Below are 23351 nucleotides of genomic sequence, written 5' to 3'. Positions count from 1 at the left end.
ATTTTACTAAAATATTTCATGCTTACTGTAAGAAGAGATAGCAAGGCAACGATAGCTTTCCAACAGGCATTCTTGAAGCTGCACTGACTTGACAGTAACTTTACTCAATCAGTTTGCTATAGTAGCTCCTATACATGGTGGTTTGTCCAGTTTTAAATAAGGCCTTGTCTGCACTAATTAGGTCGGTCTAGTTAGGTGAGTAAAACACACCAAATAACTGGGCTTTTATTAGTATAAGTTATTCCTTTTTCTGAACCACTGTAAGGTATCATGGCATAAATTCAATTTTGCTTATATAACTATATCTGCACTAATAAGTCATAACCTTGGCAGACGCAGCCATGCTGGAAGCCATAGCATAGACCAGACCTTAGTAAGATAGCTAACCAATTCTGAAAGCACTTTCAGTATATCTTTCTTTTTTTATGTAGATAAATTGGAAGAAGGTTGACAGAATTTTGCCAGAGACACTAGTTGAAAAATTGTAATAGCTGATCTCTTCCAGAAACCTGCAAGGGTATTTTAGTTGCATCTTTTTTCCCTCAGCCAGTCTGGCTAAATAGTGGTGCGTGTGGTTCTGGCCCTGTGCTGTTCTCACCCAACACCCATGTGTTGGGATTGGGCTCTGCACCCTCCTGTCTGCCTGATCTAGCACACAGGGCTGTAGCTCACGGGCTCCCTACAGATTTGTGAGGGCCACGTGGGCTGAATGATATGGCACCAGGAGCCAGACCTGGATGTTGAGCACCCCTGGGTTGAATTACTATCTGTATCAGTGCTGCCTTTTCCCAAAAGGAAGTCTCAGTTAGTTGTCCAGATATGCAACAGAAGCAGCACTGTAGAAATATCACTTAAGAACTTACTTTCAGTTTGTACAGGATGTCTTTCAGGTTCGAACAATTGGTTTGTGGGGGGGTTTTTGATGTGTCAAGGTACTGAATTTGAAATATGAACTTTCCCCACAAGTGTCTTGCCAGCCTCTAGCTTTAGAGGACCCGATTTCCTTATCTGTCCAAGAAAGAAGCATCTTATTGTGCATACAAACAGATCTATTTCAGTGCACACTGAGTGGTTATAACTGCTCATTTGCTGCACGCAAATGACTGTGTGCACCTATAAATACAAACTGAAGGTCAGGCTGATGATTTGGGCCTATAAATAGACTAGTCAAATTAGTGTGCATGAATCGTAGCAGCATTACCAATAACAGGTATGTGTTTAAGGTCCAAATAATTAACAGCACTTCACATATACAAATATGACAGTACAGCTGTTTAAAGTGCAATGCATGTTCATGTGTTTTGCACCAAGAAAAATCAGCAAATTTCATTGGAATCTTAATCACTTGTTTTTATGGCTATTAAGAGAAGTTCTGAGTGTTTATGATGATTAATGCTGTTTGCTGTAGTATGAATTTTGATAGTCTTTCTTGACATTATCATCTGTACGCATATTTCTTAAAAATTACTTTGGCTTTTCTCTTTCTCTAGAAGATAACCAAAATAGAATACTAGCGGAAGGAAAAAGCTTTCACCCATTTTAAACAGGAAAAAAATGAGTGAACTCAGTGACCTAATGTTTTACAAGAATTAGAGGGAAAAATCCTTTTTTTTCCCCCCCCTTCTAAGATGCATTTCCCTGAAAACATGTTTTTTTATTTAAAAAGTAGAGGTCAGATAAAGGCTTATGTAAGCTAGTCTTTGTTACTTTTGGAAAATGCTTTCATAAGTTTAAATGTTTTCCAAATTTAAGTTTTGTGTACCTCACTTTATTTTAATAGAAGTTAAGAACCTATTCCAAAACTAAATTAATTTTACTTTGCAGCTGAAATCAATGTACAGAAAATATTTAAAACTTGGGACATTGTATCTCCAAAAAATTGGGCTCAGATTCTTAACCCAATGGAAATCACTTCTATCAGGATCACCTGCAGTCCACAATACTTAAGGGTATGCTGACATTCCTGTGATAACATAACGTGGGGGCACGAAGGAGACTAATGTCACCACTGCTGCAAGTCTGGCTGAAACTTGGGCACATGTTTTGGGGAGTGGGGGGAAGAAATGAACCCCATTTTTCAATTTTGATACTGCCAAAGTACCAAAACCAGCTGGGATTTGTTTTTCAGTTTTTAAACAAAACAACACTTTCCCAAATGAAAACTCTACTGCCAAATGAAAGCAAGCAAGCAGTTAATCCTTTTCAAGTACAACATCAATTTCCCTACTTATCAAAGTGAAGGTCAGGGCAAAGAAAAAGTCAATGCTAGCTCTTTTTAATAAAACTAGAATGAGGTTTTCACTGTCTTCTGTTTTCCAAAAAGAGCATCCTGTTCCATTGTATGAGAGGATGGACAGGGGCAAGACACAAGTTTCTTTGTTGATTAGATGCAACCTAAAAGGCCATAGAGGGGTGAAGGAGGAGCAGAAAGAAGTGCTCCCCCCAAATATTTTTTTCCCCAAAACTATGCCTTTTGAGCTCCTGCAGAAGAGCTGAGTCTATGAACCTTCACTACCCCAAGACAAAAAATAACCTCTTGCGGGAGACCAGTACTACTTACAAGTCATGTGATCTGTACTATTCATCTCGCCATAGTGGCAATCTATTTTTTTCTTTTTCTGATAGTTTATTGGGTATTTACACTCCTGGCCAAACAAGAAAAAAAGGTATAAACTTCTTGCAGTTGCACAAATTTGATCGGTAGAGAAATGAAGTCTCCTGTTGAGAGTGGGTACAAGATTATAACAGGTTACCCATTTTCCTGGAGGATAGCACAAGACTTGCCAAGCTAAGGATGCAGGGCCTCAGACTGAAGATGACCTACTAAGTTGGATCAAGAGAGAGAGGAAAAATTTAAATCTCTAGGAAAACCCTGAAACACATTTCTATGCCTAGTTGATCCAAGCCTTTTTTGTTACCCCCCGTTCCTAAACTTTCTGAATCCTTAATAATGTTATATAACTAATGCAAGGATATTAGAGTATCAAGTTCGGTAGAACGTACTGCTCTATCAACACTTCTTTTCCCACTTCAAATATAAGCTTCTGTCTTTAGACTAGTTTTGTGTGAACACGTTAAAAAATGTAGGCATCATGAAAGTGCTAAAAATCATTGCTTAATTTAAGGTAAGGTTATACCAAGACGGCTCAAAACATAGAAAGCATATAAGTTGTTAAGGGAAAAACATTCCTTGCCAATTTACATCACTTATAATAATGTTACCCCCAAGAGGCATAGACTTCCATGTCTCAACACATTCCAAAATGCATCCAACTTGTTTTGTCACGCAAAACCTTACTGGTGACCTCAGCAATGTTACAACAGACTAACTTTCCAACTGAGTAAAGTATGTGATGGTAATATGTGCTGATCTACTGAAATGAGAGTAGGAGTAAGTCTTAGCGTGAGCAGGGCTAAATCAATATGTCAACATACCTCCTAAACTATTATAATTTGTCTTCAGAAATAGTGTGGCAATAACAACTCCTACACGGGGGTCATATTTTGACATCAGTAACAACTTTGATTTTGCTTGGTAATACTTAATCTTTTGAATGTCAACATTTCTAAGTTTTTAAAACTTAAGTAACTGTTTATAGGAAACATGTTGCAACTTTTAACAAGTATTTTACTTGTTGCAAAGCCTGACACATTTAATTTCAGACCTCAGACTTAGTGTATTTTAAAGAGGGACCTGAGGAAAAAGTCAAATCTTGTAAAAATTAAAATTACTTGGAACTTTAAAAAAAAACAGTCATAACTCTCCCACTGTTCGCCCAGCCTTCTCACACCTCCTGGACAAGCTGCAGCAGAGTTTGGAAGTGGGCATGTGCACATGGATCAGGGTGGGGCCAGCAGTAGGAGCTATGGGGAATTTTAGGGTGGCTGCAGCCCCCACCCCCATAGCTTCCACTCCATTGCGCTCTGGGCTGCAGCTGGGACTAGCCTCCTAGATCACAACCCAGTCCAGCCCACCCTGTGCAGATCCAGGGGCACACCTGCTCCCATGTGAGAGCTGCCAGAGGAGCCACCGGAAAAGCAGCTCCCAGACCAGTGATGTGTGGCAGCGCATGGTGGCCGGAACCCCCCCTCACCAAGTCCCATGCTCCCCTGCCCTGACTGGGCAGCTTGTCCCAGCCCCAGCCCCAGTTCTTCCTTTGGTGTAGGGGCATTGATCTGTGCCTCCCACACCCCTTCCCTCTACTACTGACTCATATCCAACTTATTGTCCACTGAACCCCCAAGGTCCTTTTCTGCAGAGCTGCTTAGCCAGTTGGTCGGAGCCTGTAGCAGTGCATGGGATTCTTCCATCATAAGTGCAGGACTTTGCACCTATCCTTGTTGAACCTTAAACATAGGTTCATACTTCATCATAGGCTACTGGACAGAGCAGGCACTTCATACCAATACAGCTGGGTTCTGTTTGCAGCTTCACCATAGATCTCATGTTGCATTTTCCTTCTTTTAAAAATGCATCTACAACTCTATGTAGATCCTCTGTCCCTGCTCCTGGGTAGGAGGGAATGTCACAGTCAGAAGTCTGCAAAGGAAAATTCCAAGCCACAAAAAATTTGTTTTGGGCTCAGTTGTGACAGACTGTTACTCACAGCTACAGAAGTAAATATCAGAGAAAGGATTGGTGGCAGAATATGTGATTTTGGGATCAGATGTTAAGAGGACCATTACTATTTGCCAGTGCAGGGACAGACCAGGGGTCTGGGACACAGCTGACACAGTCCCAGCCCAAGGACTGCTCTGGAGCCTTGCCACGCTCAGGTTACCTAGCCACAGTTGTTTTAAGGCATGATGGAAGCCAGCTACAAAAACGTTACATATCTTTATGGCTGGCTTCCCGTTTTGTAGCACCATTAATTCCTTTAACGTAAGGCAGCATTACTATTTATGGTGTGATTCAGCAGATTAATCACATCTTAATGGTAACGTCTGCCAGCGGGCCTAAGGAAGCCAGACAAAATACACGGAAGGCTTTGAAGATTAGCATTAGACCCTTGGTGGTGCTAGAGCTGGATAGATAGCTAGTCAAGAAAAGAACAAAAGGAAAAGTGCGTAGGTTGAAAGAAAATGGTGTGTTGGCCTGATGATCTTAGTCACATATTTCTAAGAGGCGCCTGATATAAATTTCCATTATATCTGCTTTTATACTTTATAAAATAGCATCTTGCAAGATAATGGTTTTCTCGGAAAACATCTGTCAAAATTACAGGTATCTTAGGCACATTTTGAAGCCATCTAAATCTGATTTCCACTGCCTGTATATAATAGATGTATAATAATGTATCTATGCTTGTCCTTGATGAATTAATTTTCACAGAGAGCAGTTCTTTTACTTCCTAGAAATCTGTTGTTTCATTACCAGTTTCATATTCTGAGTGCTGCTTTCTGCAGCTGCCACCACTATATAATTCCTATATATAGCATCATTTTGGACATAAGTATCTAAATCCTAATGTTTATGCAATTACAGATAATAGGTTTGCACCTTCTTATTATAGCAGCAGGACAAACCAAAGGTTTTCCACTATTGTTTCTCTTTAAATCTAAAAAGAAGCCATAGCTTGAAGTGCTGTATCTGGGCTTGCCACATGGGAGAAATAATTTGCAGTGGATATAGAGCAAAAGTATTTTTTATTAAATGTAAAGACATACATTTGTGTCTGCTAAGGCACACAAACCAGCAGTCAGTCTACCAGCTAATTTGTTAAGTTTGGATGCCCTTTTATTTTTTAAATAGTTCTACATAAATAAGGTGCTGGATGCGCCTCCAAACTATACTGGAAAATACACATGATATTTTGTTCCTTTTTACAAGTCTAAATAACATTGTTAATGAGTATAATACATTTCCCTAATCTTGCCTTGCAAAGCATCACATGTTTTCTTTGCATCTCCAAGCAGCATTGAAGTGTTAGGTTTGTAAAAAATAGGGTTATCCACGGCTGCATACCCAACTCCCAGTGTACGTTTCATGACAATAACCTGAAAAAAATAGTATGAAAGAAAAAAACTTAATGTAGTTATAAAGAATATAGTTAAAAACATTTTTAAAAGCAAAACATTAAACATACTATAAAAAACTGTACTGCAGATGTAGTAAATGCACATACCCAACAGAAATCAAGAAATCACTTTACATGTGTATACCACCTTCTATTCTGAAAAATCACAACATTGTTTAAACAAGTAAACTGTCATGAAAATTTATTTAAAACTACATCTATCTTCTTGATAGACAGCAGTAGCTTCTTAAAAGCACATGGAAATACATGTGGACGTCTAAAAAGTGAGTGAAGAGCTGGCTGTACTAATAAGTGTACCACAGAAAATTGCTCATGGGTGTGTTAATAAATATATTTAGGCTCAGACCTCAGTTTCATGTAATTGTCATAGGTTGGATTTTTTAAAGTTGACAAAGGATTTAGTCATGCATCTCCTATTAAAAAGAATGGGAATTGTGTCATCATATATCACCTAGTCAACTGTGAATACCTCAAGCAGTGTCATCAGCATCACAATACATCACAGATTCAGTAGATTGGTTTCATAGATTTCATAGACATTAGGGCTGGAAGGAACCTCAGATCATCGAGTCCAGGCCCCTGCCCAAGGGGCAGGAAGTCAGATGGGGTCAAAGAATCCCAGCAAGATAAACATCCAAATGTCTCTTAAAGAAGTCCAGAGTAGATGCTTGCACTGCCTCTGGCGGCAATCTGTTCCAGGCCTTGGGGGCTCGGACAGTAAAGAAGTTCTTCCTTTACGTCCAGCCTGAAATAGTCTTGGAGGAGTTTGTGACCATTTGACCTTCTCATCCCTTGGGGTGCTCTGGTGAACAAGCGTTCTCCCAAATCCCCTTATATACTTATAGGCAGCCACCAGGTTCCCCCTGAGCCTGCGCTTTTCCAGGCTGAAAAGTCCCATGACTCTCAGCCTCTCTTCATAAGGTCTCTAATCATGCGCGTGGCTCTCCTCTGGACTCTCTCAAGCTTCTCCACGTCCTTTTTCAATTGTGGAGCCCAGAATTGGATGCAGTTTGAAAGAGGACTACCTAGTGAATTACACCATGTAATCCACTTCCTTTAAAAATCTATCCAAACACTGATCAGGCCAATTTTATTTGTCTTTTGAAATCTGAAATGATCCAAGCACAAACTGAAAATCACTGCAACCTCATTAAATTATAATCCATGCTGTGTGTGATATAATGCAGTATTTGATAAGCTGTCTTATTTTATGATGAAGGTAAAGTCTAGCACCAGATGCATGGTATGTACTTTTGTAAATGTAAAATATACAAAGTTAAACATATATTTCCTCTTATCTAACTAAACCCACCGACAGTGAAGCATTATACAGACAGGCTTTTAAAACATTTTCCTTCAGAGTGCATAGTCCAATAATTTAAAAATTACTAATTTATTTTCTTCATCTTAGCATTACTGCATACAAATAATGTCACATATCTTATGAAACTGACTACTTGAATGGGCAATGCTTAGTTTTACAGTATATTCCTAGCATGGCAATCAAGGTCAGAACAAGAGCTTTACTCTGTGGGAACACATTCTGTGCATATGATGCACAATATTATTAACTCAAAGTAATGCTGAGATCCTGATGTTCCCCCAAGTCAGGCTCCACATTTTGCTGTTTCAGAGGTTGTTTGTAATTCAGACCATCTGCTTGCCTCACACTTGGTGCCATCTTCATCCCCGCCCCCCATTACATAGTTTTTATATAATCTCTATTTATGTTACATGTCCACATTACTTCATATCTAAGTATGTACCTGTTTTATGGCTTCAAGAGCTTTAGAACTTTTGAGAACATGAGGATTTGGATTTTACTGTAATTACCTTAGGTGATTTACACATGGAATTGGTTATACTTATCCAGTAGATTAAAAGTAGAATTATAAAATTAGTACTTTTTATTGTGGATGTACCTATCAGACATTTGCTGCCATCTTCACACACCCTAAATTCTACCTTGAAGTCTGAAGTATTTTCTTTACTACAGTATTTGCTGAAACCTGTGCCATTTACTCTGGAGAATGATATTAAGCAAGTTAGGAGCCTTTCAGGTACAAATGTATGAACAACTGAATTTTCAGTTATCTGGCAGAACTTTTAAAAAAAAAAGTTTTTCAGCTTTCTTGCCAGACCCAAAAAATAGTGCTTTGTGGATCAAACAAAAAAGTTTAATTTCATTCTTGGGCTTGTGGTTTTTTAATTAAATTAAGTTTAGGTATATTTAGTCCTAAAATGTTGTTCCTGCATAACAATAATCAACCAAATGTTTTGACTTTTCAAAATATTTTCCTTTTTTTTCCTCAATCAAACTTTTGCTGAATTTGGCATGAATTCATAAATAGTTTTGGTCAACATGAATCTGCCTGTTTTAGTGAATATATACAACTGAAAAATGTCACCCACCTCAACTTGTGGTTTTCCCTGGAAAAGAAATCAGCACTGCAGAACGAGGTACTGTATTTAAACATATAGACAAATCTTCTTTTCCTTCAATAGGGGCAAGTGGTACATAGCCAGGATATCGGGTCTTAAGATCTTAGTAGTACATAGGCACCTCAGTCTTGTCCCTTTCCATCTGCAGGATTTTCCATAAGCTATATCAGTTAGGAGTGTACTAAAATCACATCCATAACTGATATATTGGCAAAAATCCTAACATCGACATAGTTAAGTTGCCTAGAGTTCTATTGCTAGATATGGACTTTGATCTGGTAAAGTAGTTTAATCCTACTTTTGGGGATTTACCAGAATAACTATCCTGCAAATACTTTTGAAGAGTCTCTGTCATTTTCCTGCTTCAATCCTGCTTTTTTCATTTCAGAAACTTTCAGTGCATGGCTGTATATATGGCCTACTGAAAAAGGCAAGCCCTGCACCTCCTTCAAGCAGCCTTTTGGTAAAATAAAGTAGCTTGGAAAGGTGAAAGGCTGCCTAAATGGACAAGTGCTTTGACCCACACAGATTCCCTTGACAGCACTGCTTGTGACAACTGCACAGAAGGTTTCATGTGCATTACACTGGCTGCTTATAGAATCAAAGAAAATTAGGATTGGAAGAGACCTGCCCCCAGCTTGGTGTCATCTGCAAACTTGCCGAGGATGCACAGTATGCCATCTTCCAGGTTGCTGATGAAGATATTGAACAAAAATGTCCCCAGGACTGACCACTGGAGCAGCTCCACTTGATACTGGCTGCCAACTAGACATCATGCCATTAATTACTATCCTCTGAGCCTAATGATCCAACCAGTTTCTGTCCACCTTACAGTCCAATCATCCAAACTGTACTTCCTTAGCTTGCCTGTAAGAAAGTTGTGGGAGACAGTATTAAAAGCTTTGCTAAAGTCAATAGGCAGGCAAGGTAATTTGGGTAAATCTGATAATTTTTATTAAACCAACTCAAATAGTTGGAAAAATTCTTCTTTGCAAGCTTCCAGGTACAAATACCATTTGTCAGGCTGAGGAAGTTCTGCAGATGATGTGTGCGCTGTTCCTGGGTGGAGTGAATAGTAAAGAAGCCAGACACTGGTATGTATGCGAGAAAGCCAGTCAGTAAAGATGTAAACTGAGGAGTCAGTGGGTGCAAGACAGGTTGGGGGGGAGGGAGAAGGAGGGGAATAAATGTGGGTGGTAAACAGTGGAGAGGTACCAGGGGAGTTGGATGTTAGGCAAGTTATAATGTGTTATAAATCCACCTATTATAATCTGCTGATCATCTGATTCCCCGGGTACCTTTCCACTATTTACCAGCTACATTCATTCCCCTCCCCACTGCTCAAACCTGTCTCTCAATAACTGACTCCTCAATTTACACCTGCACTGACTGGCTTTCTTGCATGCAGACCAGCCTCTGGCTTCTTTTCTATTCATTCCACCCAGGAAGAGCACACACCAACTGCAGATGTTTCCTCAGCCTGATGAAGGGTATTTGTACCCAAAAGCTTGCAAAGAAGAACTTTTTCCAACTATTTGAGTTGGTCTAATAAAAGATACCAGATTTACCCAAAGAACCTTGTCTGCCTATGTCCTTAGACCAACACAGCTACAACCTATATCCCTGTTGCTAAAATCAAGGTATGCCACTTTCATTGGTCTTTCTGCATCTGTAGAGCCAGTCATCTCATCATAAAAGACAATCAGGTTGGTCATGAATGACTTGCCCTTGGTGAATCCATGCTGACTAGGGCTGTATGAAATTTTTCCAGGTGTTTTGTTTCAAAGCTGTTTCAACAAGTTTCAAGCTTGAAACAGCAAAATCGAAATGAAACAAAAGGCTTCAAAACAGCTTTGAAATGAGGGCATTCAAAACGTTTTGAAAGTTTTGAAACATTCTGAGTTTCAAAGCCAGGCTTACTTGGCTACAGTGCTAGTCCCAGGCGGCAGCGGCAGCGGCAGCCTCCTCTCATCCGGCGCACAGATCCGGGGCCCGCATCCACAGGAGGGCTACGGGGCTGTGTTGGACTGCTCCGGTGGGTGCAGGCCCCTGGATCTGCACACCGGATGAGAGGAAGCTGCCGCCGAGGAAGATTAATGTTGCTGCCAGTTCCAGGAGGCAGAGGCAGCCTCTTCTCATCCAGAACACAGATCCGGGGGCTCACACCCCCAAAAGACGTCTGGCACAGCCCCACAGCCCTCCCAGGGGTGCGAACCTCCAGATCTGCATGCCGGATGAGAGGAGGCTGCCGCTGCTGCTGCTGCTAAGTGTCAGGAGTTTTGCTTTGAACAGTCTGAGGTGTAGTTTCCAAGAAACCTCTACACTTATTTCTTGAAATGTGGTAGGCTTCATGCCCTCAGAAGGGGTTACCATCCCTGCAAGGTTCATCCATATCAGGCAAGAAATGAAAAAGTTTTAGGCATTTTCACGATTATAGCCTATGGGCAAAATGTTGAAATGCATCAAAACAGCAAAACAGTTTTGATTAAACAAAACAGAACAGTGCTTTCAAACGAAATGAAATGATTAAATGAAGCACTGTCCCTTCAAAATGGTGAAACAAAAGTCAAAACAAAATGGTGCTGTTTTGCACACCCCTAATGCTGACTGTTCCCAATCACCTTCTCCAAGTGCTTAGAAATAGATTTCTTGGGGACTTGCTTCATGATTTTTCCAAGGACTGAGGTGAGGCTGACTAGTCTGTAGTTCCCTGGATCCTTCTCTTTCCCTTTCTTAAAGATGGATACTGTATTTGCCTTTTTCCAAGCATATGGGACCTTTCCCAACTACTATGAGTTTTCAAATATGATGACCAGTGGCTCTGCAATCACATTGGCTAACTCCCTCAGCACCCTCGGGTGCATCCTGTCCAGCCCTATGGACTTGCACATGTCCCTAACTTTTTTTCCCACCACAATTGGCTGCTCACCTCCTCCCCAAACTGTGACGCCCAGTGCAGCAGTCTGGGTGCTGACCTTGCCTGTGAAGACTGAGGTGAAAAAGACATTGAGCACTTCCGTCTTTTTTGCATCATCTGTCACTAGGTTGCTTCCCCCATTCAGCAAGGGACCCACACTTTCCCAGATCCTCTTCTTGTCATACTTATAGAAACCCTTCTTGTTATCCTTTACATCTCTTGCTAGCTGCAACTTCACTTGTGCTTTGGCCTTCCTGACTTCATCCCTGCATGCCTGAGCAATACCCTTATACTCCTCCCGAGTTGTTTGTCCAAGTTTCTACTTCTTATAAGCTTCCTTTTTGTGATTTAGCGTACTGAAGAGTTCCCTGCTAAGCCAAGCTGGTCTTCTGCCATACTTGCTAGTCTTCCTGTGCATTGGGATGGTTTGTTTTTGCACTGTCAGTAAGTACATCCAGCATTCCTGGACTCCTCTTCCCCTCATTCTGGCCTCCCAGGGGATCCTGCCCATGATTTTCTTGAGGGAGTCAAAGTCTGCTTTTCTGAAATCCAAGGTCCCTACTGTGCTACTCTCCTTCCTTTCCTTAGGATCCTAAACTCAATCATCTCATGGTCACTGCTGCCCAAGCTGCCATCCACTACTACATTACCCACCAATTCTTCCCTGTTTGTGAGCAGGGAAGTGACAAACAAGGAAGAATATATACATGACTCCTCTTGTTCAAGCCATATACATCTTTTACCATAACATGGCATTACCAATGGCCATTAGGAACACACTGAGAGGAAAGTATACATTTAGACATTCAAAAAGCCCGAGGCAGAATCCATCTAAGTTGCATGGATTTTGGTAAGCAGCATGGTTTAGACTGGTAGCAAACAGAACACATGTTCACCCTTTGGTGGGGGGTGGGGCGGCAAATCTTAGACTGGGTTCTGCCATTTTTAAACCAGCCCATGTGTGTTGAACTTCTGTTCTGTTATGGGCATAGACTGGTTGTGTGTGCCAAACTTCGGTTCTTTAATAGGTATAGACCTGTTTCCAACCACTTACACCAGTAAAAGTGTAATGTCTGTTCCGGGCCATAATGACAATCAGCCAAAAATGAAAAGCACTTGGTTCACAAACAGGCACAAGATTCTGATACAGACAGAGCCAACATTCCACTGCCACTTAAAATTAAAGTTATCAAACACTGCAAAAACTGGTTTAACTTGAATCGTGTGTTCAAAGATAAATGCGCAGCCTTGTGGGAGTACAGTTCTGCAGGAAGATTTGGAACACCAGCAGAGGGACAGGTACTGGTAGTGCCAAAGTGAAGTTATAACCATTATGCTCCAGGAAATATCACCCTCAAAAATCCCTGCCTCTTGCATAGGGACATGAACATATTTTTACTCATTCTATAGTTTAAAAAGTAAAATCCATGAACCATAACATGGCATTTAAGTATTTTATAAGCTGTGAACCAATTCTCTACCCGTTATAATCACCAAGAAAAATCTGATCCATTTCAATCAAGAGTGGGACAGGGCACCCCTGCAAAGTCAGCATTTACAGACAGCTGCTTGTTCTACGGACAGTTCTATGAAAAGCGCTGTGGATTTCCTATTCCAGCAGGCTGCAGAGCTGAGCCTTTCCTGTATGAGTACTAGCAGGTACAGATGTGCACTTTCTACTTGACAGGTATTCCATAAAAAAAAGTCATACTTGTCTTTAGTGCCTGATGGCATTTTTTCTGACAGACCAAGAAATATTTCATAAGCATATACTAGTATTATAGAGAATTAAGTCAGTTTATTTGTCTTTATGTACCTGCTTAGCTTTCCAGACCTCTAAGACTGGCATGCCGGCAATAATAGAATTGGGATCTTCCTGTGCTGCAGAGTTCACCGTGTCATTTGCACCAATGACCAGAGCCAAGTCTGTTTCTGAGGCACAAAAAAACAGATTACAAGATGTATAATTTATCACTTGAAGAAGCTGCCTTTCTTTTATCATGGCAGGACCAAAACACATTAATCAATTGTACATTAAACAATGACAGTTTGTTGTTTCATCTAAATGAAAAAAATAAGGCCCATCTGTTTGTCAAATCCAAAATCAAATCTTGGCAGATACTTGTGCTAATGAAAACTATTACAATATTTCTGTGCATTCTCTGTATAAGATACCATGTGAGTAAATACTCCTAAAGTTTAGCAGGAGGAGTCTTATGCAAACCTCCTGTGAGGTCTCCAAATAGAGTACATGTGTGGAATTCAAGAAGTACTTCCATCGTACTTTAACATGTATTTTATTTCAACACCATTCACCAAGGCCCAGTTCTCCATCGTCTATAACACACCAGTCCCAGACTCTGCCTGTGAACTGTGTTCTGCCCATATGCAGTCCATTGTGGGATCAGGGTCTAACACTGCAAGTAATTCAAATGATTCCACAATATGGGTTAGGATGACACAGTCGGGACCTTGATTAGCAAATAATTTCTGGCAAACCTTAAGATGTAGTCTGCTTATGATTGCATGGTGCAATCCAGAATACTGAGTTCTAATGACAAAAGATTTTTTCTGGATTTATCACTAGTATAAACCAAACCAGAACCTAGTCTTCTGGTTGAGAGCACTGGTATTATTTACTGCAGCACTAACTTAGGAAAAATGTGACATGCGCATTTAGGAGTTGTAAAACACAGAAGCCAGACTGAGCTTGGGGGAACTGGGCCTCTAAAGACGTATTTAATTAAATACTACTTAGGATGACTGTTAATTATAAAAGTATAGTTGCTTACTAAACAGCAGGCTAAAATTACTAACAGTAATTAAATTCTGAAGATGGTAATGTCTTTGCAATTAACCTTGTTGTACTGGCTATAATTGGAATTCAAGGAATTCGTCAAAAGAATAACTGTTCAAAAGCTACGTCTAATTTTGTGCTGCTAAGACTACTCCTACAATTCACTGCTGGCTGGTTTGGTCCATAGGGTGTCTAACTCCCTGACTACCAATACAGTACTTCAGAATAGTATAGTTGCTATTCTGCTGGTGGCCTGGGGTGAAATCATGTCCCTCTGATGTCCAAAATAACCAATAAAGTATTGTCTAACCATCACCCTTACCATTCACCTTTGTATGCAAATGGCCTGGGGCAGCTGAAACACATGAGAGGCTGACTACAGCATCAGTGGTAGTTGTCACATTTTGACATCAATTAATCACAGCACAGATTATCTGTAATGAAATGTATCATTGTTTTGTATCACTCTGCCAGAAAGAAGTTGGAACCTGGGGTGAATAACTGCTCCAGTAAGTTGCAAGCAGGTGGCTTACATGACCACCAGAATCCCAAGAGGGAGTCAGAGCTCCCCCCGCCTTATTTCTGAGCAACACACAGATCTCACTCTGAAAATATTCTTTCCCTTCCTTTCATCTCTTCCTTTTGAACTCCACTTGCTGCCTCCTGTCACAGATGTCTTTAAAAATGTCTAGGATTGTTTTACTGTGGAGCTCTACTAAAGCAGCATTCTGGCAAGGTTAAGCAGCTAATTCATGGATGTGACGTTAGTTTGCTTTCTTGTAAAGACACACAGAGGAACGAGCTTGTTCAACACTGTGATCTATGAATCCACTGCATGGCTACAAAACACTGCCATGCGGGCAAGTCAGAGTCATCAAACACCACTTTCTTTAGCTGGCAGTGGAATCTCTACTCCCCCTTTAACACTGAGGAAACAAAAAATAATGTTGTCGGCAATACCATGGAGCAAAGTAGAAAAATTTACTAGAGCCCTCCCACATAATGAATCCTCCCTGACCTAGGATTTAATGGCCTAGTGCTACAATTTTACATCTCCCTGCCCCAAACTTCAGTGAAGTCAAAGAAAGTTTTCTTGAACAAAGAACTGGTAGAGACATCCCTGATCACTGAGTCCACTTGCCTGCTGCTCAAGGCAATCAAAACATCCCTTTCATGACCATATCAGGTTCCAGATTAAAAATTTAAGTGTTTGACTTCCACTATTTCTATTAGAAGACTGTTTCAGGACCACCTCCTCTTCATCAGAAAACTACTTCCAATTTCCAACCTAAATTTATTTGTCACCAGTTAACAGACTCATAGAAAGGTACAGCTGAAAAAGACCTCAGGAGGTCATCTAGTCAAGCCTCCTGCTCAAAGCCAGATCACCCTCGACTAAGCCATCCCAGCCAAGCGATTGTCTAACTTGCTCTTAAAAACTTCCAACAATGGTGATTCTATAACCTCTCTTGGCAGCCTATTCCAGGGCTTAACCACTTTGGCTAGGGACAGAAGTTACATATAAACCGGTTTAAGTGATCAAAAACTGGTTTAAACTTGTCACAGAATAGATGTTAAGTGCACATAAAACAGTTTGAAAATGGTTGAAACCAGTTTGAGATACTACATTTAACCAGGTTTATCAGACTTAACTGATTTGGGTCAAACCTGTTTATGTCCCCTTCCCAGATCAAGTTAAATCAGAGTCCCCTAAGCATCCCAGCATGCTTTTCAGCACTGGGCTGAGCTGGGCTGTGCTATCTGATCCAGAGCAGGGCTGGCCCCACCCCTCTGCTTCCTAACTGGAACAGTGAGGGCTGGGTGACAAGGGGGAGTGCAAGCCCAGCTGGAGATGGAGCCCAGTCTATAGGGAGGAGGGGACTGCCCCCCACAGGTAAATCCCAGGGTCTGGAGCTGGGGAGGGGGGTTAAACACCCCTTCCCCTGCTCAAACTTACTGCAGGCTGCAACTCTGAACTATAAATCCCAGAGGCACCTGAAAGCAGGAATAGGAAGTGATGACAAGCAACTCTGCAGAGTCCTTCTGCTCTGATTTTGGACTGCAAATCCCAGGGACCTCAAGGGCAGCAGGAAGAGGAAGTGAACACACAGCCAGAAAGCTGTGCTCTAGTACCTCCAGCTTCTGGCCTGAGCCACTGCAGGCACGTGGCTGCATTTCCTGAATCAAAGGTAAATGTCTGTTCACTTCCATTTAGACTAAACTGCAAAGACTGAATCGATTCAGCCTCAGGCTTTTTGACTGTCTGTACTTAGCCCTTGAGAGTGAAAAAGTTATTTCAGATGTCCGACTTGAATTTCCCTTGTTGCAAATTGTAATTACTCATTTTGTTTTGTGCTAACTTTGATCTTTAACTTCAGAAGGTGTTCTCCCTCCCTTTTTCTACACTGCTGTCCTATTCATCTTGTAGGATTGCTGCATCTTCACTAAAATTGCACTTTCAACAATGTCAACAGGAATAAAAAATATTAATACCACACTAATAGAGAATATAAGTAATTATACTATTCATAGCCCATTCTTTTTCTATATGCCTGGGGTTGGGATTATTCCTAATCACTGTAGAGTATCAGAAAATCAAAAATGCTATAATGGCCTTATAAAACTATAAATTAAAAAATGATTGAGGCAAAAAGAGTTGGTAACCTATAACAACACAATACTCCATATACAGAAATATAACTAGTGACGAGGCCTTCAAACATACAACCTTGCCTGATCTCTACTCTCATTAATGTCAATGGTAAAATGGGAGCTTTAAATTTCAGAATGTGTGTTTGTCCAATATTCAAAATAGTATTGTTGCCTTTCTTTACACCATTATCACTGACAGAATATGGGTGTTAATTTGGTGAAAATCTATTTTGTGCAGATTGGCAAAATATTACTTGCTATATTATTATGCATGAATATCAGAAATATATTAAGTCTTTTATATCAATCGGACAAATGTTTAGCCTTTTCTAGTCTTAATACTGGTCTTCAAAAAGCATCACCATAAATCATTACCTACCAAACTGCCATTTGGGCCAAAATGAGTGTTATTTGGCCTAATTAAAAAATGGAAAATTAAATTACAATATTTAGAATGATTTAAATCTACAACAAGCTATTAGTGATTCATTCCTTACCTGGAAAATCTTCATTGATCTCATCCATTTCTAATACAACATCATAAGGTACACCAGCTTCTGCCAGCAGCACATTCAGCTGTCCTGGCATCCGGCCTGCTACAGGATGGATGCCAAACCTAGAAACCAAGAAAGCAAGGAATGACAGCTTTGCATCCAAGTCATGCTGGACTAATAAATACCGAGTGATGAATGTCAGCAACACTAAGCATGTGGAAGCAGTCTGGTTCCAATATTCATATACCTGAACCAGATGTAGAGAAGGAGCTAAAGAATACTGGTAATGGAACTGCAAATTGGGAAAGAACTTCTAAAGTAAATTTCTGTAATCGGTATTTGAGAGTGAGAAAAAAGATGAACTACAATGCCTTGAAGAATCAGCATCTTGTTGGTTAGAAGTTATTTATGTAGTCAATTGCATGTTACTAGATGATTTTATTTTACACATAATCCAAACCACAGAATCTAAATCACTCATGAATACCATGTATCATAGGCACACAGCATATGTATAGCACAAGAATAGGGTTAGATCTGTAGGCAACAAAATACCATTTAAAAATTTACAAAAGGATGAGGATTATTTCTATTTTCTAATGCAAAGATGGCTTCCTGGTATATATTCTAAATATGCACTTCAGAATAAGCTATTCCTGGGCACAAAACAACGTCTCAAAAAACCTGGCATAAGAACTGCAGCAGTTAATATTATTTTCAAAGAAGACGGAAAAGAATGCCTGAATTCCCAAAGCTACTCAACATTCATGACCTTCTTAATGCTATGGAATGCTATGGCCTGCTCCACCCCAGCTCAAAGTGCTGCTGTCCTGGGCACATGTGTAGACGCTGCACCCAGGAGCAGTCCACTTCAGCTGAAACAGCTCTGAAGTTTATCCCTTTGCATTAATTGCACATGTAGATGCACTCACAGTGTTTACTGCTATCAGACTTCTTGCATAGATGATTCCCTGAGGAATATGGATAAAGATACTGTTTTTTCTCCATGTAACTTATACTCCCAAATCACTTCAGTGCTTTTAAAATTCCCATCCTGGATTTTCTAGGGCTGTGCGAAGCTTCAGGTGGTGATTCGATTCAGAGGAGATTCAGCCCGATTCAGTGGCCGAATCTCCGAATCTGAATCAAATCAGGGGACCAATTAAAAGCTCCAAATTGACTTGAAGCACTCCAAATCTTTGGAAAAGATCTGAAGAGCTTTGATAATTCAGGCAGTCCCCGGTGGCTGCAGTAGGGAGCTGCAGCTGACTCCAAGTTGGTAAGTACTACAGGTGGGAGAGGGGATATGGGGGGACCCATACCAAGCCCCACCCCCTGCCTGTTCCCCTAGGGCCCCTGACTGCTCCCCCAGCCTCCCCATGGCTGCCCCACCCACCCCAGCTTTTGGCCTGTTAAAAAAAAGTCCCAGTACTCACCAGGTACTGCCCGGTAGGGGGGCAATCCCTGCTGCCCTCCACTGCCCCATGCTGCACAATCCCCCTCGATGCCCCCCCACTCCCTCAGCCCCCATGGGTGCCCTGCCTGCCGTGGTTCTGGCCTTTTAAGGGAAAAAAAATAATGGAGAAAAGCCCTGGGACTCACTGCTCCTGTAGCAGTCTTGGGTCTTTGTGGGGCTCATGGAAGAGCCCCCCATGCAGCATGGGGCAGCAGGGATTGCTTCCCGCCAGGCAGGAATGGTGAGTCTGGGGTTTTCTCAGGGGGTTTTTTCTTAAAGGGCCGGATCCATGGCAGGCAGGGCAGCCATGGTAGGGCTGGGGGGGTTGCCCCCCATGCTGCGTGGGGCAGTGGGGGGCAGCAGGGATACCCCCCCCACCCAGCAACACCCACTGAGTCCTAAAAATGTGCCAGGAGCTGGGGTGAGCAGGGCAGATATTGCTGAACTGGGGGGGATGGGCCTGCCTGATTTGGGACAGCGATTCAAATCATCAAATCGCATCACTGTTCCCTGCATCGGCTGAATCTGAAGCAAATACCAGCTGCTTCACACAGGCCTAGTATTTACCTGTATCAAAGATAAACTAATTCTTAAAACAACCATTGGCACATTTGAGGATCTAAGAGGCTATTACAGTGCCTAAATGCAGTGGTTTGGCACCTTAGCCAGATGTTCCAGTTTAAAAATTGAGCTCTTATACTGAATAATACATTATATACAATGTAACTATATAATGGAAATATGCTACAAATTTCCTACTGATTTTCTGCCACCATTTTTAATGTTTTATACACCACAAGTTTTACATAGTCACTAACTGGCCAATTTATACAGAAACATAGGGCACTTGTACACATGACAATTTGCTCACGTACACATGATGAAATGTGATGCAAAATCACCATTTGGCTAGCATAATGGCATCATCATGCACATGTGCATGAGGTTTTGTCATGTCAAACTGTCCCAGACTGTGGCAACTTAGACCACCTCTGATGTATTTTGGGTTGATTGTGGAAAATTGTCCCACTGTGGACAAAAAAAAATCTTATGTGTACATGTCACATACTTGTCAGTAATAAAAGTACTCATGTCAGTAATGAAAGTACTGAAATTCCACTTATGTAAAATATGTCAATTAATAAAACTATTAATGTTGCTGATCTGCACATATCACATTCTGTAGTTTAGTGCCCCCTGCTGTCATTTAGTACTAAGAGTCAGCAGACTTGAATTGTTACATGGTGCCCCCCTTCTATATTTAACTTTGAACAGTGCATGGAGCAATTTGGAGATTTTTGACCGGTCACCTGTAACAGAGTGATGGCATATATTGATACCCATCATGTCACTTTAAGGGAGACAGATTGAGACAACGTGGGGAAAAAAAAACCATAACATGTGCAAGGGCCCATAGTAGGCCAGACCCGCTGAAGTGAAGGAGTCAGCATAACTCCCCTGAAATTAAAGGCTGGCCCCTCTGAAATCAGTAGTTACACCAATTCAGCTAGTTGAGGATCAGGACAAATATATGCAACTTACCTGGCATTCTTTCCTTGTTCATTAAGCATTTTCACCATGTCAGCAATAGGATACTGGGCCTTGGCTGCACAAAGACCCCAGCCTAAGCAATCAAAACATTTCAGTGTTATTTTAAAAAAAGCGCATCAATCCTCAAAGACCAGTATACAATTCTGTATTTTTCTGCATTAATGAAATTCAGAACCCCAGTTACTATCGAGGTCTCAACTGCCTGATGGAGGTGACACATGGGTCACCCAAGGCCAAATTAACCTGCAAACAGATACTTTAATGTGGTCACTAAAGACAAGGACATTACTTAATATAGGCTTCTTTGTAAACTGAAGTGGAAAAACAATAGCCAGCTCTGCCTACAACACTATTCTTTCATTTGAAGATCTGAAAGAGAATAAAAACGATATTCCAATTCAAAGGCAATTATGGGAATGAATTTTATGAGAAGGGAGTTGAATAAAAGAAGTAATTTATTCATAGGTGATAAGGAAGCAACTGTATCTCTGTAATATCATTAACAAACATGTAGTAACACAATCCTATAGTCCTGCACAATTTGAGATGGAGGTTTTATTCTGTTGGGATTAGGAAGATGCATTTAAAAATGGTTTTGCCTCCTTTGTAAATTTTTGCAGCGGACTATGCAGTTCGCTAACCGGTTTCAATCCAAGGGGCTGCCATGGCAGACAGAGAGAGCACGACAAGTAGGCTCTCTCTCCCCACATCTTTCCACATACACCAGACAACAGAAAGGGAATCAGGAAGGAGCTGCAGCAGTGGGTCAGTCTTTCCAAGCATCTCTCTGTACAGGGCAGAACTTTTGGATTCATGTCAACTTGGTGCCAAGGGAACAAAGTCAAAGATCTGGTCCTCTTACTTGGGCTATTTCCCCAAATCCTACTATATATACCAGTGTAGCTCCGTGTTTTACTGGTGATGAAGAACAGGAAGGAAAGGTGCCTCCTGATTTTCCAGGCTATTTGCAGTCCTTCCAGTCAGACAAAAATTGTTTTAAATAAGCAGGCTGAGGAGATTTGACGAGATATCTTTAAGAGTCAGTATGTGTGGGACCTTGTGGTGCCATCAATCATTTTCCAAAACTGAACCAGATTTTAACCCTCCTGCCACCTCTTAAAAGGAAGTGTGATCTACCCTCTTTTGGCCTATGGAGAAATTAAAATCACAGAGAGGTTAAGACACTTTCTCACAATCACTCATCAAATGACTGTATGAGACAGGAACTGAACTTTGAGATTCCCAGCCCCTGCTCTAAGCACTAGACAGATTTTCAGCTGTTCAGTCTATTGGTACAAAGCAGCTATGAATCCAGGAGATAAAGCCAGAAGAGCATGCCCATGTGTTATGAAAAGCAGTCAGGGCAAAGGCAATTAAAGAGCATAAAACGGACTGTCCCCAAAGCCAACAGATCCCCAGCTGTCAGAACGACCCCTGGGAGCTGTTGTCCAACAGCTGGCAGCTGTAGGAGACGAGGGGAAGGTCACGAAGTGGCATTAAGCCAATTTTTGCCTTTCTTCCCTAGCCTGAGCTGGTCTCAGTACAAATGCACACCAGGATCTTGCCCAGATCCTGCCAGTTGTTATGATTTTCCCTAGGCACAAAATATATGATTTATTAAGGGAAAAAATTACCACCGTCATATATCATGGTCCTACACAGCAACAAATCCAAAGCAGGCGGTTAAGTGAGTGAAAATCGAAAACACAAATCACCAAACTCCCCAAACCCTGATTAGAAAGAATCAAGTGTTTTTTAATACTCTGCAGCGTTCTACTCTGAATTCACAATGCTGTTCCAAATAAAGACTCCAAGACCCGTAAAAAACATTTCTTTAATCTCCTGAGGAGAAGAATAAATATCTTGACCAGCCACAAATATCTAGGACTGAGAATTCAACACTGGATTTTTAAATGTGACTGGAAAACAAAACCAAAAATGGCACTTTGTGTTATTCTTTAAACCACTATTATTACTTAAAACAACCTGTTTGGTAGAGGGTACTCTGACAGTTTCCTTTTTCTCCATGTTATCCCTTCTCCTCTCAGAGGCCCCTCATCAGGATGACCTATCCATCTGGCTAAGACAGGCCAGATGCAGCTGTGTCTGAAGCCAGCCAACTGTTCAATTAGCAAGGTTTGTTTGATTGCAATAGTAGGTGGGTGCAATATTTCTAACCTCTGCAATCCACAGAGAGAGGACTGAGCCCAGTGCCTAACCTCAGATTCCAGCTGAACTGCCAAGTAGATTGGTTGGCCAGATAATGTTCAACCCATGCAGGCAATACAGTGCAAAAGAGCTATTTTAGTTAAGGGTTTTTCCTACATGATTGGGACCAAAGCCCTTGGTTAACATACATTCATAAAATACACAAACATTTTGTGGTTTACTGTAATGAAAGCAGAATGCTGATCTGGCATGTCCAAACCCAATGGACACTGTGTCCTGTGGATACATGAGATATGTAAAGACCAAGTGCTTCACGATCTCTATAAATATTTTCCACATCCAGTTGCATCTACAGAGTTAAGATATGCTTCTGACTTTGTGACACTGAATTTTTTGGGTATTGTTTCATATTTTAAATGAATTAGTATCTGCCAAATAATGGCCCAGGCCCTGCTGTTCTTAGTGAATGGGTTCTGGAATGGGTTTATTTTAGGAAAATGAATAGTCAAATATTGTTTTACTTTTACATGTATTAATGAGGAAAAGTTCAATCATTGAAGTAAGTGTAGTAACTAATAATTGCGTGCCCCTTTTCCACAAGGGAGTGTGGTCCCCTATTCAGAACAGTATGTGAATTTTGATGCATTTGTTATCCTGTTTCATCTTCCCTTAGGGCCCTCTGCCACATCAACATTTTTAAAGCTGAAGACAGACAGTCCAACAAAACCTAGACTGGTTGCTATTTTATAAAATGAGGACCTCCTTTGGGGTCTTAATCTGATTTCATTTCAGACCAGGTAATGTAGAGTAAATGCACAGAATTCAGTGAAGTGTT

General features: G+C 41.0%; 1 protein-coding gene across 1 annotated transcript in view; it reads right to left on the bottom strand.

The window, feature by feature from the left end:
• Positions 1 to 30: 30 nt before the first annotated feature.
• The window catches only part of LOC149852198 (NAD(P) transhydrogenase, mitochondrial-like), an 87479-nt gene continuing 64158 nt past the window's right edge, over positions 31 to 23351 (bottom strand). Inside the window, exons 19-22 of the mRNA XM_090028251.1 lie at positions 20339 to 20420; positions 17344 to 17462; positions 13214 to 13329; positions 31 to 5997 (exon numbers count right to left, since the gene is read on the bottom strand). Coding sequence (XP_089884377.1) covers positions 5845 to 5997; positions 13214 to 13329; positions 17344 to 17462; positions 20339 to 20420 — 470 coding nt within the window. The 3' untranslated portion in view covers positions 31 to 5844. The remainder of the gene's footprint in view (positions 5998 to 13213; positions 13330 to 17343; positions 17463 to 20338; positions 20421 to 23351) is intronic.

This window comes from Crocodylus siamensis, chromosome 15 (assembly GCF_052110815.1).
Source record: "Crocodylus siamensis isolate JL-2025a chromosome 15, ASM5211081v1, whole genome shotgun sequence".
Lineage (NCBI taxonomy): Eukaryota > Metazoa > Chordata > Crocodylia > Crocodylidae > Crocodylus > Crocodylus siamensis.
Note: the sequence above shows the minus strand (reverse complement) of the source record. Positions and strands in the feature narration are given on the sequence as shown.